The 19313-nt window shown below is 45.1% G+C and overlaps 1 protein-coding gene across 2 annotated transcripts in view; it reads right to left on the bottom strand.

The window, feature by feature from the left end:
- The window catches only part of LMF1 (lipase maturation factor 1), a 315025-nt gene that overhangs the window by 37321 nt on the left and 258391 nt on the right, over window positions 1-19313 (bottom strand). For both annotated transcript variants that reach the window (XM_067534103.1, XM_067534102.1), the window contains 2 exons: window positions 5256-5439; window positions 1141-1294 (listed from right to left, as the gene is read on the bottom strand). In XM_067534103.1, coding sequence (XP_067390204.1) covers window positions 1141-1294; window positions 5256-5439 — 338 coding nt within the window. The remainder of the gene's footprint in view (window positions 1-1140; window positions 1295-5255; window positions 5440-19313) is intronic.

The raw sequence follows: 19313 nt of genomic DNA, 5'->3' as shown, positions 1-19313 counted from the left end.
GACTCGCTCCTACATCAGCCTGAGTCACTGGAAGCATAAAAAGGGTGGCGCTAACATGTTTGTAAACCACCCCTCTGCTTCTGTTTCATACCCTGCCCCTTTCCCGCTCTTGTCTATTCAGATCACATCGTCTTCAAGGCAAGTAATTTCTATTCCTCTAGCCAAGGAAAATGGGGCCTCACACTGTCACAATACCAAAGCAACAACCACAGATTGCACGTGCTGCGTTGAGGTTCTTCTCCTTCCCTACCCCTCTGCTGTTACCGCAAAAGCAGCCAGCTGCCAACTGTTAGATATGGAAACAGGTTCTTGCTATGTGATTGAAAGCAGTGGTAAACATTTAGCATGTGTGGACCCTTGCACAGATAACTAGTATGGCCACCAGAAGGTGGCTCAACAGCCCGTATGTTATCAGGCAGAAGGCCTTTTTTCAGGCACATCCTTATGACTTTCCTCCTGCCACAGCAGAAAGGCAAGGCAAGTTCATGGAGGAGACTTTCCCAACTAGAGGCGTGCGTGCACGTACACACACACACACACACACACACACACACACACACACACACACGAGAGAGAGAGAAATTCACTCTGAATATGACCCATATGAAACCCTACTTTCTACGGTGAAAAGTTCCAGAGGGGTAGCCGTGTTAGTCTGTATACAGCAAAAACAACGAGAGTTCTGTAGCGCCTTAAAGACTAACACATTTCTGCGGGCATAAGCTTTCGTGGGCTGTGTCTGACGAAGTGGGTTGCAGCCCACGAAAGCTTATGCCCGCAGAAATGTGTTAGTCTTGAAGGTGCTACAGGACGCCCGTTGTTCCTGCTTTCTATGGGAATCATCATCATGTTTTTATACCTCATATACTGTGCTTCTTAAGAATAGTTCTAAATCTAAACCGAACTGTAGTCCAATAAACTGTAATACAATAGGAGAGAACTTCGTGATCCCTCTGTCACGCACTCCCTTTTTTCGCCCCGCCCAGTGAACAGCTACTCTGATTCTATCAGCTACCAAAAGGATTTAAAAAAAATTTGGAGACACAAAGCCTGGCTAATTGGCTATACTTCATGCTGTCGGTAAGAGAACAGAACAGAACAGAACAGATAGACCAGTGGGTCCATTCAAATGATTAGTACCTTCCAAAAGCGCCGTATGTGTTTACTATCCGGAGCGGGTTGAATGAGGTGTTCATGACTTGTCTGGAATTAAGCAGGTTGAGGACGACAGGTATGCTAAGGTAGGTTATCAGGAGTCCAAATGAGATGTTCACGACTCTGCGGACGTAGCAGCCTGGTTAGAACACAAACAGAACCAGAAAGAAAGTGACTTCACCGTCTGAAGTTGTTACCAGTTTAGATTCTGCTCCTGAGAAGTTGGTTTTCTCCCTACAATTCTTTCCTGTCACCTGACTAGCACTTTCAGAGGGCTGATAACAGTTGGTCTTAGCTCTTTTTCAAGCTAAAGTGGATAAATTCTTACACATAATCACACAAATCTTTGCCAGTAGGCCATGCAATATCTCTCCAAAGATCTGCCTTTCTCTAAATAGTCTGAGAAGGGGCTAAAAAGAAAAATGTCTAAAATGTTAGAGTAATAATAGTTTAAGCATAGAAAAAAACCACAGCTGGCATTTAGACATTGCTCAAAATCGCCCTCCTTGTTTTTAAGACTCTCCATGGACTGTCTCCAGCTGATTTCAAACCCTCTCCATTCCCCATCACAGTTCCTAACCCCAGCCTTTTCTTTGTCTCTCCTCACCACTGGTGCAAGAGAGACCACTCCTCTGCAGCTTTTGCCACTGGAATTTGCTTTTCTGCATCTTCCTGCCTCTGACTCAACAATTCTCTTTGATTTTTCATCTCTTCCATATCTAATGCCTCTATACAACTTCTCTCTCCTTTGGCTATTACTTCTTATTCAACTTCAGAATTGCATTCTTTTACGTTGTGAAGTGCTTTGGGATATGGTTTGCATGAAGGGCACTATGCAAACCAGACTGGTGGTGTCCTGGACAAAAAGCTGCATTTCAGTCTAAAGAGAATCAAAAGTGATCACAGTCAGACTTATAAGCAAAGGCTACCTCGCAAGGGTTTTTGTGCTTATGACTGTTTTTAATTTAATGGGGACAGTCAAAGAAGAAGAATCAAAGCAAATGCACGTAGCTTTCCTCCTATCTCTGCAGGAGCGGGATGTTTGTTTAAACCTCTCACATGGTATGAACAATTGTTTAGTCTGGGAATATTTTTGGAGAATCATTAGATTTGGAAGGGAGCTCGGGTGGGTTATTTCACCCAGCCCCCCGTGTCACAGCAGGGATGCCTCTGTGATCAGGCAAAGCCATACACAACTTGCTCAGGGGATTGGTTTGTCCTTCAGATGGCCTGACACTACTAGTATGTAAGGAAAAATCAGATACCAAACACCAACGGCTTCAAAGCTTTGTTGGTGAATGTTGGTGCTCCCCAGGTCACCATTTGTCCGGAGGCTGTCTAAATACGGGCCTGATTCTCCAGATCCCTGCTTCTCGGACTTCTCTGGCACTAACTGGGTGAGTGAGGGTGTGCAGGATCCAGCCCTTGGACAGTCAGCTCCTGGGGGACACAGGCCATCTCTTCTGGCACAGCTACAAAGCACCGTAGAATCACAGAAGATTGGAGTTGGAAGGGATCTCAGGAGGCAATCTAGTCCATAGTTTCTCCTGCGCCTTGCAAGCTGGGCTTGCAGCTGGGTGGCTGCCACCCGTGCCCCAGCTCTGAGCTGAGAGACAGGCTCCCGTGTTCTGGCTTGAAGATGAGCAGCAGCTGCCTGCCGCCTGCCCACATCCCCGGGTCCCAGCCTGTGCAGAAGCCTCCTCCGCCCCAACTCGGAGCAGGTGGCTGTCGCCCATCTCCCAGGCTGGCAGCCAGGTGGCAGCCACCTGCAGTTTGCCCAGGTGGCAGCTCCCCTCCCTGGCTCAAAGCCTGGTGCCCCTGTAACCCACAGGTCCTTTTCTGCAGAACTGCTGCCTAGCCCGTGGATACTTACGGCTCTGGGTATGCCATAACCATGCCCCCCGAGTGGCACCTATCAGACCTTTAACTGCAGTTATAATCCATAGGGAGAACAACGGCAGCAGACGGAAGTGAAGCTGGAGGAAAAGGTGCAGGGTCCGCTTTACAGCTCAGTCGATGGGAATCTTTCCATTGACTTCAGTGGGATTTGGATTAGGCCCTTAGAGACCAAGGTGCAGATCCTCCAAGGTATTTAGGCACCCAAGTCCCATTGAAATCAATGAAAGTTGGTGCCTTTAGGATCTGCTCCCACGTGCCAGGCTCTGTCTAAAACTTTCACATAAACAAAAGGGGCATGCGATGCCACATACTCCATTCTGCTGACACTTGGGATTAATGTTCCTCTAGGACTTTTACTACATGGCCCTTCTGTCCAAGCCACCGATTCAGCAATCCATTATTATTCAGAACGTGCATAAGTGCTTTCTGGGACAGGGATGGACTGAAACCCTGGGACTGAGATCCAAGTTTGTAGCATGTTCTTCTGGCTCAATAACCCTTAACGTGTCAGAGAGTGTCACGGGGATGAGGTTGGGAACTGAGTCACAAGGGGATCTCTCTCATTCTCGAAGTGATCCATATACTGGTAAACTGAAGAACCAATTTTCAGTCTCTTCTCCAAGAAGCCAGGAATAACTTTACTCAGAGTGACTGAAAAACACAACTTGATAGGAGATCTCCAGCACCATGCCGACCGCCGCATTTACCAGCCCTGCTGGAAAGCTTTTGGGAATTGAAATGCTGCAACTAAAGAGATTTCTTCTAGTAAAATAGTTAAAATAAATACATAAAAAGTATAATGAAATTTAATTAGCATTACTGAAACTAAACCCTTCTGTTTAATAAATGGCATTATGTCGGGTGGATCAGGCTTGCTTAGAAAGAACTACAGGCAGGCGTTTTATCTTGTAAACATTCTTTTGTCTTTCTGATGGATGTTGGGTATATTTAAAAACCACCATCTGTAATTGATGTTGATATTATGTTCAATTTGTTGCTTACATGTTGTTTATACAAATAGTAGAAACAGCTCTACATCTGTTACCCAGCCCCATGAAAATAAATCTCCCTTCTCCCCGTGCTGTCAGTTCTCTTTGGGGATAGGATTTTATTTTTTAAAATCGTAGTCGTGTACATTAGCCACATGCTTCGTTAGTCCTTTTCCCCCCCCCCCCCCAGGTTAACAAAACTTCTGTTTACTTTTTCATGCTATGCCTATGGGCCAAATTATATGCCATGGGCAATTTGACAGCCAAGGTCTTGATGCTTGAACAAGTCCAGTGTTCTTGACAAAGTCTGATAGCCCCACTCCTTAAAAATGATGCTTTTGTGAGAGAATTTTTTGCCCTCCCCCCTTTTTTTTGGTTTGGCACCACATTAAATTACTGATTTAATTACAGAAGCAAAACGTTCTGCTTCTGTTAGAACAATGACGACTCCTGACTGGTCTAAAGACAACTGAACAGAGTTATTACGTCTATCGTATCTGTTGGAAATGCTGCAAAATTGCAAGTGCGACAAATACGAAAAACTTTTCCCACGTTTAACCGTTAAAAAATATTGTCCCATGGAAGACAACGGGAATTTTGTCATTGACTTCAATGGAACCAAGTTTTCAATGTATCTATTGCTTACTTTGATACTTCTGATGCCTTTCCTCTTGCTAAATGGTACCTTAAAATACTCCCACTGAAGTTAGTGGAGCAAGGTGCCAACCGCCATGAGCAAAGATACCAGAATTTTAGATTTAGAGACTTATTTTTCAACAAGCAAATACAACCTGCACTAACACAGTGCACTCTCTGTTCCTCTTCTAGCTGGGGTATAGAAGTATATAAGGGGCAGCTCCTGCCTCTGAGCTAATGGCTCTTCAGTGTAAGCAGCAGAGGTTTAGGTTTTTAGATCCAGAGATCTTCCAGTCCTTGTGGATGATCCCACTAGGGCACTGTTACACAAAGATACTTCCCTTCCCCTGTGTACAATAACAATACCTAGCTCTTACAAAGTAGAGCTTTGCCAGCAGTACGTTTCAAAGCACTTCACTTCACAAAGGGAGGTCAGTATCATTATCCCTATTTTACAGATGGGGAAACTGAGGCCCAGAATGGTGACGGGACTTGCCCAAGGTCACCCAGAGCTTGGAATAAAAGCGATAAGAGCCCTAGGTACATAAGGTTTTATTCCTCACGGGAACAACCTACCATATCTCGTAGGAAGCATCTGTCCTGCTGCCTGCTTGGCTTGTATCTTCAACACTTGGTCCTTCACACATCCCTCTTTGGAACTGAATAGGAAGCCCAAGGAGGTGTCATCAAAACAGGCAATGCTGGGCACTATGGTTAACCAATTGAGGAAGCTCAGGTTCCCACTGATAATTAAGATCACCTAAGTAGGAAAGAATGAAAGCACTGGTTAATTGTGAGTTCAGGCAGGGGAAATGCACGGAAGGCGTGTCATCGGGCTAGGTTTCCAAGAGATTGGGTCCCAGCACTACTGGAACAGCATTTTTGTCTATAGGAGGAAAGGAAAATTCCATCTCACAATGGTTTGAAACAAGGTTAGGCGCAGGGGTAATTACAGCTGCAGTGACTGGTTTGGAATGGTGCGACTGTAACGAAGGATCTGGGAGTCTGAACAACCTGTAGAGAATGCTCTGCCGTTGTTGTGGCAAAAAAAACCTCACCGCACTACAGGCCCCACCATGCTCCCACAGACACTCAAAGTTCTGCCATTGCTTTCAGTGGGAAAAAGATCCCTATGCATGGTGACTTGATTTCCCTGCTCTCTTCTAGGACTATGCCGGTGTTTGGTTCCAGGGGAACTCTCTCTGTCAGCGGTTCCCAACCTTTTTGGCTCAAGGACCACAGATCTCATTTTTACAACCCAGAAAGGCCCCAGTCTCCACCAGCAATCCCCCCCCCCACTGCAGCCAGACGGAAGGAGTTCAGCAAGGAGGCTGCCTCCTCATTGATCTCCCGTCTCCCTGGCTGCAGCAGGGAAACCGCATGTGTCCTGTAGCCCCGTGCGCTCCACCTGGGTCCCTAGGCAGTGGTTCCCTTCTGCAGCCCGGGGGACGGGAGATCAGTGCTCCCCTCCCTCTGGCTCCAGCAGGGACCCCAGCACCTAGGGACCCAGAGGAAGCGCTTTGTCGTGCTCCCTGCTACAGCCGGGGGGAGGGCAGCACTGATCTCCCATCCCTTGGCTGCAGCAAGGAGCCTACACTGGTCTTGTAGCTCCGCGGAATCGCGCTCCGCCTGAGTCCTTAGCCAGCGGGCGGGGAGCCACTGGACACTTTGAAAGCCTCCGTGGGCCGGTTCACAGGTTGGGAACCACTGCTCTATGTGGTTACTTCCTGATTATGCCCACGTGTCTATGACATCAAGCTTTCAGAAACCCTGGAAGAAAAGGTAGGCACTTTTAATTAAAGAACAGCCCTTAAATATCTGTGCGCGTTTTCTAAGAGGTCTTTTTTATTTTAGCTTTGATTGCACATTTATGAGGCTGTTTTGCATGTGTGAAGCAGAACAGAAAAAGCGGGAACATCTAAAAGCCCTTGGAAGAGCATAAATATTTGCATATGCTGAACCAGCTTTTGGGATATTTTTTTCTGATTATGACAATGATTTGACAACCCCAGGAACCTTTTTGCACCCAGCGCCCCAACCGATTTTAATGAGCATAAAGCAGTCATGTCTTGGGCCCAGTCCATTTAGCCGTGGTCATGAATCACATGTCTTCAGAGCATATGGCTTTATTTTACAGCCTAAAGTTACATGATGTCACTTTTTTTGCCATTTTCATAGGTCAGCCACAGAAAAGATGTAGCTGTATCTGCTTGGGCGAACTACAACCCTGTACTTGGAGCCTTTCATTAGAACTTCACATACACAGGTCAATTTCTCCATCATTATTATTGCTACCCACTGATGTCACTGGGGTTGCACAGATGTCAATGAAGGCAGAATTTTGCTCTGTTCTGAACTATTTGAGCACTGAGCATCATTCTAGTTCAATGTATTTAGCTTAACAAAGAGAAGGTTAGAGGTGACTAGGTTATACTCTAGGTATCTGCATGGGGAACCAATATTTAATAATGGGCTCTTCAATCTAGCAGAGAAAGGTCTAACACGATTGAATGGCTGGAAGTTGAAGCTACTACACACATTCAGACTGGAAATAAGATACCAATTTTTAACAAAGAGAGTAATTAGCCTCTGGAACAAATTACCAAGGGTTGTGACAGACTCTCCGTTACTGAATTTTTAAAAGAAGATTGTTGAAGATTGTTTTTTAAAAGCTCTGCTCTAGGCATTATTTAGGGGAAGCTCTCTGGTCTGTGTCATACCGGAGGTGAGGCTAGATGATCATAATGTGCAATCTAGGAATCACCAGGTCAACAAGTACCAAACAGCGGCATCTGTGTAGCACTGCACTCATGTCCCGTTTGAGTGGTAACTACTGGTGAGGGTTGATGGGCAGCACAGTAGCTTCAAGATGAAATAATTTCCCTGTTTTTACCACAAAAGAAAACACAAAACACATGTAACCCTCAGGTCAAACCTTGAGCTCCTTCAGGCCTTGTCTACGTGGCAACTTGCATGGGTCCCATGAAACGGGTGCAAACCCCTTGTGTGCACACTCTCATTTTTAGACACTTATTGCAGTTTGGCTCAAACCTGTTCCTAATTAACTGAAGCTAAACCGAAGCAGGCCTGGATTAAACCAAAATAAGAGTGTCCACAGAGACTTTCTACTGGTTTAACTAAATCTGTTTAGAATCACACCGTACGCTGAACCCGTGCAACAGGGTGTGCAAATGAGCCCTTAATCCCTTTTGCAGTGAACAGGGGTTTGCCGGAGTTAGACCAAATATAGGCTGAGGAAGCCGCTTCGCTCATGGAGCTCACCTTTGTTCACGGAGGCGGGGAGACTGACAGGGTAGCCATCCACGTGTGACCCACTCCAGCACTAACAGCCAGGCTTCCCAGACAACCCTCTATGGCGGTGGTCCCCAAACTGTGGGCCATACCTCCCTAGGGGGGCTTGGAGGAACATTTGGGGAGAGGTGTGTGGCGGGGCCCAGCCAGCCCCTACAGGGGGTGGAAAGGGAGAATCACCCAGCCCCATTCCGCCCCCAGCCCTGCTCTACCTCCAGGCCGGCTCTGCCTCTAGCCCCAGCTCCTCCACTATCCCCAGTTCTGCTTGTCAGCCCAAGCGTCTCTGCTGAGCCAACAGGGGCAGTAATGGAGGAGGGGAGTGGACAGATTTCATTACTGGTAAGAGGGAGGCGCGACAGGAAAAGTTTGGGCACTGCTGCATCATGGAGCTCTGGATCCCTGGCTGAGGAGGAAGGACTGGGCACCCTGAGGAAATGCACAGCATGTGACCAGAAGCAGGTAATTCCTCCTTCTTGCACATACAGCTATTGTATCCAGGCCTTTCGGGGCTGCACGGCTGTTGAATGGAGTTTGAGACGCACCGTTCGAGCCTCAGATGGAAGTACCGGAGCAGGGCCTTATTTCCGCTCCTGCTCTCTCCCTGTATTTCTTAAACCCATTGTTGCTTTCCACAATGGCAAGAGCCTTTCTGCCCACTTACCTTGAGATAATAAGGCAGCCTGGGCCTCAGACTACAGTGTCATAACAACAGGTTTCTAAGGCATGTAGGGCTGTAGAGGAAGCTGGCATGTCAAGTCACCGCAGAAGACTTCTGGTCTTTATTTTGGTGCCATAACACCGCAGCATGCACAGAGAGCCCTGCAGTAACAAACACCCGCACGATGCAGCTGGTGGCATGCGTTGGTGAACAGCAGTAGCACCCGAGCATGAGCCCCATTCTGTGGAGGACAGGACGGCAGTGGAAATTAACAGCAGCAGCAGCCACCCATCGAACACAAAGGGTTCCACAACGTCCTCTAGGTGCCGCCTAGATCTGTAGAACACGTTGGAGAACCCCCCTCCCTGGCGTATGCTCCCGGCTTCTGCTGGTCTCTAACGGATAATGACCAGGATGAAAAGCAAAGATGGGGCGGATAAACCTACTTCTGCTACTGCAGTGTGCCCACCTCTGAAGAATCTGGCGCTGACCACCGTCAGAGACCAGATGCGAGTCTAGATGGACCCTTGGCTCTGGATCCACTCTGGGAATTCCTACAAGAGGCATCTAAATTGCTGCTCTTGCTAACAATCACTAGAGACAATAATCATGTCTTCACCATACAGGTGAAAGGGTGAAGAGAGCCAGACATTCAGCTTGTGTATGGCATTGCATTGAAGTCAATGATGCCATGTATATTTACACCAGCTGGAGATTTGGCCCATTAACCTTTAAAGGATATTGCAATGCAATCCAGACTCTAACACCATCGGAAGATGCCATCAAGTGCATTGCTTCACTCTCATACACAAAACACGTGTTTCTTAGCCTACAGCAGGGAGAGTATTTAATTGTTCCATATTCCTGCACAAGAATCCATCACTGCCAATCCAACCTTGCTGACACGGACTCACACCAGACTCAGAGTTGACATTATAATTTTGCTCAAGGGCTTGCAAAACAACATGATAGACGGAGCCAATCACAAGATAGTTGCCATCAAGACACATCTGGGTTTTCATGGAACCGATTGCTTTGCTGTGCGGCTCAGCCAGTCCATCAAAATTGAAAATGTTATAAATGATTTAGCATGTTGGCAAAGAACAATTTATAGGAATCCGCAAAAAAAAAAAAGAGCAGATGATGCGTGTTTAGAACCGTTTTGAGTTTTGAGACTGATTTGGATTCTTGTCCTGTTAGTCATGCTTTTTAGGATTTAGCCCTCGTTATGCTAATTAACTAGATGTTCCTTGAATACCACCAAAAAAAGAGCAGCCCCACTATCTCACCCATAAAAATAAAAAGGTTGTAAAGTTGACAATGTATTATGCGCTGAGAAATAACACCCCCAATTAATAAAGTCATTGGTTTTCCAGACTGGAAATCAGCTAACAGGGTTTTTCCCCCACCCTCCAGCTGGGTTGAAAGTTATAACTTTGATTATACTGTTATTTTTAAGCACATTTCTCTATTCATGCTGCTTTATCTTCCTGTGAATTGTCTACTTGCCGTTTTAAAGCATGATTTGCACGGTGGTCAAAGCATGCTTTCTAGAGACCGGAAGGCCAAGGTTGCATTACATCACCGCCACATCTCTAAACTTCAGCATATCGAGTGATATTGTATGTATTGCCTTTCAAGATTCCTTCACACTGCCCTGCCAAAATGCCTCAACCCTCCTGGAGATGGATTAATTTGGGGATGAGAGGTTCTGTTTTCAAGGCCTATTCAATCCTGCGCTCCCTCTTGAGAGTGTCAGCAAGGGTCCCCGTTAGTGCCAATTGTGCAGGTGTGATGAGGCTTGCGACCATGTTAGACGGATACTTGATCGTCATCAGAGGAGAAAACTTTTTGGACACTATCGACACGGGCTAGATTTGAACTAGCAACCTAGAGGTCATTATAATTATTATTCGGTTACTCCATTAGTGCCCCATTGTACTAGACCCTATAGAGACACTATAAAACACAATCCCTGCACTGAGGGGCTTACAGCGAAAATACACAAGACAAAGGATGGAAGAAATTAAGAACCGTTATCTCCATTTTACAGATGGGAAATTAGGTGCAGAAGACTAAGGACTTGCCCAGGTCACACAGGGAGTTTGTAGCAGGGCCAGAAACCAGATCTTCTGAATACCAATCCAGCGTCCTAGCCAGAAGACCATCTCTGTTAGAACTGTCTGAATATCCTATTACTAGTCCCCTGATTTTCCCTATGCAGCATCCTCAAGTGTGCTCATTCAATTTGGCTTTTTTCTTTCCTAGACAAGTTCTCATGTTTTGCATACTCAGTCTCCTGCTGGGACCCTACTTTCTAGAGTAATTGGTGGTCTCCAAAATGCTGTTCCACCATCTAAACATTAATAAAACACATATTTTTGGTCTGCGGCCTTTCAGCTGATGTTCTCTGAAAAAGGACTTAACTTTGTTCATTATAAATGACATGTTTTTGTTTTTTGTCTCTGACATTGGCATATTTTTGTTAAATCCATATTTGCAAGCATAGGTGCTGGAATTAGAGGTGCTGTCGCACTCCCTGGCTTGAAGAGGTTGCCATTGTATGCAGGGTTTACAGTTTGGTTCAATGGCTCTCAGCACCCCCGCTATACAAATTGTTCCAGCCCCCCGCTTTGCAAAAGTTGCAATTTTTGAAAATGCTGGCAGGACATTCAAGAAGCATTGCCACAGAATCCTAAAAGGGTGAGCTGTGCCCAACTGCAGTAAATATCAAAAGTCTGAACTGCTATTTGGTAAACAGAATTATTCTCTTAGCCCAAGAGAATAATTCTGGATAATTACCCAGAATTATTAAAAAAAATAAACACTTGGTTCTGAATTACATGCACATGTAATTTCCTGGGATGTAACGTGTAATTCTCAAAGCAGCAAATATATATGCAATTCCCACTCTCGTCCATGAGTGGTTTAGCTTAAATTTCAAAGCATATTAATCAGCCTGCCTTCATTAATATATTTCTCACCTAGCTACTTTGTTAGGAAACCATGTTCTTGTTTTTTATTTGATTTTCCTTGCACTATTGCGGTAATATTAAGAAAATAATTCTCCGGTTTGCCAGTTTGACACAGGATCACTTTACAGCTTCATAAGTAACAACTGGGTGGTCTGCTACATATATTTTTTTTTCAGTAGTGATTCACCTCTCTTTATTGCTTGGAAGTCAGAAGCAAAGATATCTTATTTCCACCAGCCCTCAAAATCAGGGGATTCAAAAATAATATAAGTTTGGCTTTTTTTGGTCCGTGGGTAGAATTATGAACCTGACAAATTTTTAACTTGAGCCACTCAAGTTGAATCTTGCAGATCACAATTGGGTATTTGATTAACATAAAGTCATCAATGAACAAATTCAATAAATAGTTAATTACACCCCTCTCGAGGGGGGTTGAATACCTTTTAATCCTGAGGTTGGCCAAAAAACACAACCAACCAACAACTTCTACTTGAAAGTCAATTAAATGAACAGTGAAACTGTCATTTCTTCAAACTCTATGATTGTTGGCTGTCCTAACGATTGCCTTCTTGGCTACTTCTGCAAAGAGGTTATGTTATGTGATAGATATGTTTGGCCAACACTAAGACCGAAGCTTTGTCAGCTGAGTAGCAACTGTCTTCTGCAGATCTGATCCTTTAAGCTCAGGATAACCCTGGGGTTAGTGGATCCTCATGATTCAGACCAGTACTTGCGTTAGCTGACAGAGCACATGTATCTAATCCTCCCTTTCTCCACACCACATCCTAATTCTTCATGTTTTACTTTCTCCTCCCAAAGAAAGAAAAAGCTCCGGAGGGAAGCTTCCATCTGCCCTCCAGAGAGCACCAGCGTATCAACTAACCTAATTCATTTCACGGCTGTAGGAGCAAACATCTTCAATAATCTAGTGGGATAGAGTGCTGGACTGGAATACGGGGGACTCAGGTTCTCTTCTTGGCCCGGCTGCTGGCTGACCCTCAGCAAGTTACTGCCCCTATCTGTGCCTCAATTTCCCCATCGGTAAAATGGGAATGATGACACTGGCCTCCTGTGAAAAGCTGTTTGGGGTCTATGGCGCTATACAGATGTTATTCTACCTATGTGCCGATGGGACAACTTTCCCTTTGCCATCAGATGGGTAAAGAATGACAGTTCAGTATACACCCTGCATATCAACCGCTGTCTCACTTTTACACTATATAAAGGCTTATACATACTATGCTCTAGATTTGGTATCTCTCTCTCTCTCTCGTTATGGCTACAATCAAGAATAGCACGTTGCTTTCTCTCCTTACCCATTTCTGCTCTGAGGTACCATGCCATCTTTAGCCTGGTGCTTGACTTGTATTTACTAAGTGTCTACCTCTCCTTTGCTGGACAATATTGAAATCTACAATTATAACAAACAGATGGTACTAACCCCCGTGGTGATTTTTTTTTTATTAAAGCACAGTATTAATCATGGTAATTGGGTAGGAACTTTAAGGTTATAAAACTACAGCATGTCTAATGAGCGAGCTCCTTATAGGAGGAACTGAGGTTTTTAATCTAATAATGTCAGTTTTATGGATTATGACTGGAGTTTTATGAAGTGTGATATGAAATACTGTGGATTCATGGCTCTCACTGGATTAATTTGGAAAAGTAGTTTTCCTGGTTCTAGGCCCAAAAACAATTATTCCTTATATTTCTGTCCCCTGCACTGTTACCAAACCCCTGTCAGAAAATGGGCACCTACCCCCATAACTCTTTTACAGGTTAGACGTCTTTGTTTGGCTGTTTTTTAATTTTTTTTTTAAATCAGTTTGTGGTAAACATACAGTAGGTACCAGAAGCTCATATTCTCTGTAACAGACTGTATATTTGTCCAGCAGGGACCGCAACAATAGCCTGTAAACAGTTAAACATGGTCTAGGGATGGCTGTGAATTTGCAGGCTAAACCAGATCACATGGACGTTATTTTGTGACTTACATGGACATATAAGTCCAGGACGCTAGGTGTAGATATAATTTTTTAAGAGACAGGACGCACGTTATATTATTCCATGCCCCCCCAAAAATCCAAACAAATTCCTCTCTGGCATAACATAAATGACAAACTCCTGCCCACTCTGTTCCAGCAGAAGTCTTGCAAATAACGAGAGTGTCTCAGCTATGCATTGGCAGAACAATATAATCTAGCGCTTATATAGCACTTTTCATCCATAGACCCCTATGTCAGACACCTCAACGCAATCGGGCTGTTGAACTAACCAAGCGAGCACAGTTCCGTCTCTTGGAAGATCTTGGCCCTTGCTATTCACATCTCGGGGGTGACGCCTCAGCTGACTTCCAGATGTCACAGTGGGGAGGGAAACAGATTTCTTAGACAGGGCCCCAGCCGTACACGGCTTTATAATCAATGCCAAGGCACTGCACACAAAAGCCAGGAGGTAGCCAGGGTAATCATCTGAGAACAGGCACACTGCACACCTTGCCGCTATCACAAGGGAACAGCTGCACCCTGTTCCAGCCAAAGCTGCTGAATGGTCTTTCTCAGTAGCCTGGCTCCTTTGCTTTTCACTGTAGTAGAGCAGTGCTGTCCAGCAACTACAATGGCATTGGTAACTCACGGCCACGTTCCCATGGTCACAATGGCTGTATTACACACAGAGGAGAAAAGGCGCCTGTCGGCCACCAGGCTAGACTTGGTGATCCAGGAGCAAGTGGGCGTTCGAAGGTGTTGCCAAAGAGGGCTCCTCTTGGAGAAGAGGTAGGTGAATTCTCGCTGTACTGGGTAAAGGGAGGAGAAAGGGAGAGCAGCCCCCAACCTCGCCAAGCTCAAGATGCTCCCCCATCCTACCAGCATTGGCTTTAGCTTGTCTGCCTGGACCTTTCGCCAGCTCCCTCTCATTCCAGCCCGAGTCTCTGCTGGATGTGGGGAAATCAGAGACAATGCAGCAGCCGGTTTTGGTGCAAAAGCTGGCAGGTGAAATCCTGACTCCACTGACATCAACAGTAAAACTGCCACTGGCTTCATTAAGGGCAGGATGCCACGCTGAGAGCTGTGTGTTAACTACGTCGTTATGGCGTCACAGCCCAGATTGGGTCCCTATCTCCCTGCGCCCTCTGATTCACATTGGGGGGGAGAGGGGAGAGCGGCTCACAGGTGGGGCGTGAGAAAGGAAACTTCGTAGAGCCCCAGCAGAAGAGCCATTGGGATGGATGAGCAGCTGCCCAGCCAGGAGACCTGGTCTTTCTCCATCATTAGCAAATTAACCACCAGCGAAACCAGTGCAGTCTCTATGCCATGCCAAACCCAGGCAAGCGATGAATGGAAAGCGAGGACCAAAGCTGCTTCACCAACCACCACTGTTCTCCTGCCTCTCTCCTATGCCTATTTCTACGCATGTAGCATCCTTCTTGGGCTGGTCTGCAAAGCCGCCACCCTCTACTCTTTTAAACCCCTCCTGCAGACCCACTACTTCTGTGACACCCACCAGAAACTGTCGGATACAAACGTGCTGCCTGTTCAGTCTATTTTATCTCAGGCGAAAAAAACCTCCTGTGTTCCCATCCTGGGGTGCCCTCGCCATTGCTGAACCATTGCCTTGTCTTACTGGGGGTGATTCCTGTTTTCGTCCCATCCCCAACGCCTTGTCACCTTCTTATTGCATCGTGGTTGAGATTTCTTTGTCAGCTCCTTGTGGCAGGGATCAGACATTTTATCTGTAGTGAGAACTGCCTAGCAGTCTTTTAAAATAACAACAGTAATACGTGTAGAGGCCTTTGCCCATGAAAAATTGGGAAGGGACAGTCAGGCTTCCCCAACTTTCATCTTTCCCTTTTTTTTGTTGTTAGTTAGCTCTCCTCCTTTGAAATCTAAAGCTCCCCTTTTCTAAGAGTCCCCTACCACTCTGACAGTCTGAAATTCATAACCTCATGAGTCGGCCCTTCCTGCAAAAGATAGGAAGGACAAGCTTTGAAAGCCAAATTTGATTTTAATGTGCCTCCAGTTACTTGCGTACCATGAAAACACAGCCTCCCACAAAGAAAAACAGGCTATGATTCCCCCATCTGGTTTCAGTTTGAAAAATACTTATATATGTAGTTTTTTCCCAAAAGTTATTGTAGGCACAGTCAAGAAATTCCCATTAAATGACAACAGCAAGAACATTTATTTTCCCCCTATTATTCATTTAATCTCTTGTTCACTTTTTGACTCTTTATCTTCATGAGTATTTAATCTCTGTTTTGCAGAACTAGGTAGCGCACAATAACACATAGGAAAATAATTACCTCTCTCCGCTCGTTCTGTTTTGTGCTGCAGATAAGTGTGTTTTGTGAATCTCAAAGAAATTCAGAAAGCAATGAGAACAGCCAGGAGAAAAAAGGGCTAACTAGGTCACCCAGATAAGATTTGAAAGAGGGATGCTGGCTTGACTCCAGTTTACATTCTTGTATGCAATGAGTTTGGTGATCTCAGCTTCATCTCCATCACAAAAGCAGCTCATATAATTTTTACACAATCTACTTCTGCTGGCACAGCTCTGAAAAGCCTGCTCAGCAAGAGAAAGGTTGAGTCCAGAGACTCCCCTCTGAGTTAGGGTTTACACCATGCTGCATATTTATGGGTGTACTCAGACGTATTCTAGCGGTGGTATTTCTCATACATTCCCAGGGAAGAGAAATGCATCTCAATGGCTTTCTCACTCTAGGAACGCAAAGGAGAAGAAGACAAGAAACAATTTTAAAATTCTGTTTTCAAATGTCTGATTAGAATAGCATTTCTTTATTTGTTCTCTCTGAAGAACTTAGCAAATTCCTCTTTTCCCCATTCCCCCTCCTCCAGTTATGAAAGGATTTGCAGTACGGCACCTGCGTTCTCGTCCCAACTCTCAGGATATGTCTACACGGCAATTCGACACCTGCAGCTGGCCCGTGCCAGCGGCCTTGGCCTCACAGAACTAGGGCTAAGGGGCTATTTAATTGTGTTTAAACTTTAATGAGTTTGGACTCATCTGTCTCAGTTAACCAGATTTCCAAGACGGACGTCCTAGCTCACACAGGGTATCGTGATATGGTGGGTGATGCCACAAACAAATAATCAATAATAATAAAAGTGCTGCAGTATAAGCTGCTACATAGTAGACTCCATTACCGCGTGGCCTGTATAGCCATGACCCAGTGCAAAGCAGTTTCCAAGAGAAGATGCTGAAGAACAGTTTTCTAACCCAGAGAGCTTAAATTAATGTTACCTCCTCACTCAGACTTTGCTGTAGGGATGAGTTCAATGCTAAAGGAGTTAAAGCTGGTCTCTCTTCCTTTATTCATCATGTGAAGCAAGAATTTACAAGGAGTGCTTTCATGTCAGGGAATTTTATACATTTAACTCAATTACCGAAGTATTGTATGTGAATTCAGGACTGGATGCTCGCTTTGGGTCTGAAATACAAGCTGCCTCCCATTACTGCCCTTCGCCTTGCAGAAGGAAGAGATGTCTTCAAATTACCGGCATGGACACGTTGATTCCGCCTCGCAGCTTTGTTATGCAAATACCTCTCGGTGTTGCTTGATCCATTGAGGCTTTTGCTAAAAGCAAGCGTTCCAAGTTAATATATTTCAGGCCAAGTAGCTGCCGACGGGCTAGTTTTGTAAGTGTTGGAAGAATATAAAATGAATGAATAATTTTACAGAAAGATGGCATTTATCGCTATTTGCTCTGGATCATCAACAGCTCTGCAGCCTTGATGATAAAGTTACTTCCTACAGGGGAAGCCGTCACAAAGATATTTAATGGCAAATCCTTTGTCGAGTTCTGGTGTAACTTCTGAGAGCTTTTTATTTATTTAGCCAAGGACCACAGGCTGCTTTCTCCAGACCTGCAAGTCTCAATGAGCGTTTCAGCAACGTCTTAAACTGTGGTCTCATCAGCTTTCTGAAAGTAAGGCCCTGTTTCTGACACCTTCACTCATGTGGAACAGTAACTCACTGGGCCTGTTAAGTTTTTGGATAGGAAGTTCTTCCTCCAGGGATCTACCCAGGGGGCTGCAGAAAGTGAGAATGGCGATTTAGTCAGTAACATTCTTCCCTCTGAGAACCACATTCTGATCTGACACGACTGGGGCACGTCAGGAGCAATGCCAGCTCTCAGAAGAGCAGCTCTTTGGTGTTTTAGCTGAAAGATTTTAACTCAGAACGCTGTAGCTGTTAGCCGACGAGTCGACGGATCAGCAAGAGGCATTCTGCCCAACCAAGCGGCAAAGGAGGATAAATGTGTCAAAGGCAGCAACTTGAAGACATCTCTTTAAGTCAGCGAGGAGTAGGGCAGAAGGAGGAGGCAGCATTTCAGACCCAAAGCAAGTTACTCTTGGTTTGTGCCAGCATGAGATCAGAATCTGGCCCTGAGTCAGTACTGAAAAAATGCTTTAGTATGTAATTAGGGGGCCCTGTGTGGTCTTCGACATGAGATGTAAAACCAAGGTCTTGATTACTTATGGTCATAAAAGATATCATGGAATTTTCTGCAACATTAGAGGAGGTGGAAGGGTTGGAGTTAGCACCCTCCACCTGGCCAAACTTCAACTCAGGTAATTACATTTGGTGCATCTAAATTCTCCATGCAGTTTCAAATGGATATGATATCTTTCACATCCTCTTCCCCAAAACACTGCAAAGCACTGATGCATACTGTTAAAGAGCTGCAACATTCCACCCTATAGATCGGTGCATTTCAGTGGAGGATGAAATGAGTTTTGTATACGTAGTTTGCAAAGCATGTTGGGATCCATCTGTATAAAAAGTGCAATATAAAAATCAGATGATTATCATTATAAAACACTCCTGGCTTTCTTCATCAAGCATAATGCAAAGTTTAAGACCTCGTATTCAGAGATACCCAGAGGCTGGGTACAGAAGCAAGGGCCACTGTTCATTCGGATTAGCTCATTTAATCAATAAAGTCAAAAAGCATATTTCACTTTTTTCCACATCTACTAAGAATCCAAGCTTTTCAACTGACCAATTCAGTCTTGATCATTAAAAGGAAAAAGCTTTTAAAGCCAAAGTAGAGGTAATGGCTAGTTGTGAAAAAGTAAAGATCTGGAGTATCCTCTTTTTGAGTTAAAATCCAGGACAAGTGCTGCTTTTCACTGGCATCTCCAGACGGGTTAGGTTGGAAAAAGACCCATCTCGCAGTCTGGGGGAGCATAGCCTAGATTGAAATGCCCTATAATAGAGCTGGTTAGAAGAATTTAGATGAAACATTTTTTTCCATCAGAATTTTCTGATCTGTTGAAATCAAAATGTTCCAAGGGACCGGGTTGATTTTGACAAAATTCTGCTGAAAACCAGGCAGGATTCTGCCAGAACCGTGCCTGGCGGGCAGGTTTCAAAACCTGTGTGGTCTCCTGCCAGATCATCCGGCCAGTCCTCAGTCCGGAATGCTGACGGGGAGCTGAGAGCTTTAGAAATCTTCAGTCCCAGGCTCAAGGTTCCTTAGCAGTCCAGGCTGCTTTCCAGGGCCCTTGGCTCCAGGGTAGCCCACCATGCCACGAACCAGTGTAAAGTAGTTTCCAAGAGTAAATGCTGAAGAACAGTTTCCCAACCAAAAGAACTTAATGTTACCTTCTCACTCGTACTTCGATGTCGGATGAGTTCACTGCCCCCTAGCTATGGCTCCCAGTAGA

Source organism: Emydura macquarii, unplaced genomic scaffold (assembly GCF_026122565.2).
Source record: "Emydura macquarii macquarii isolate MOO-44397 ecotype Brisbane River unplaced genomic scaffold, CSIRO-AGI_Emac_v2 contig_3390, whole genome shotgun sequence".
Classification (NCBI taxonomy): domain Eukaryota; kingdom Metazoa; phylum Chordata; order Testudines; family Chelidae; genus Emydura; species Emydura macquarii.
Note: the sequence above shows the minus strand (reverse complement) of the source record. Positions and strands in the feature narration are given on the sequence as shown.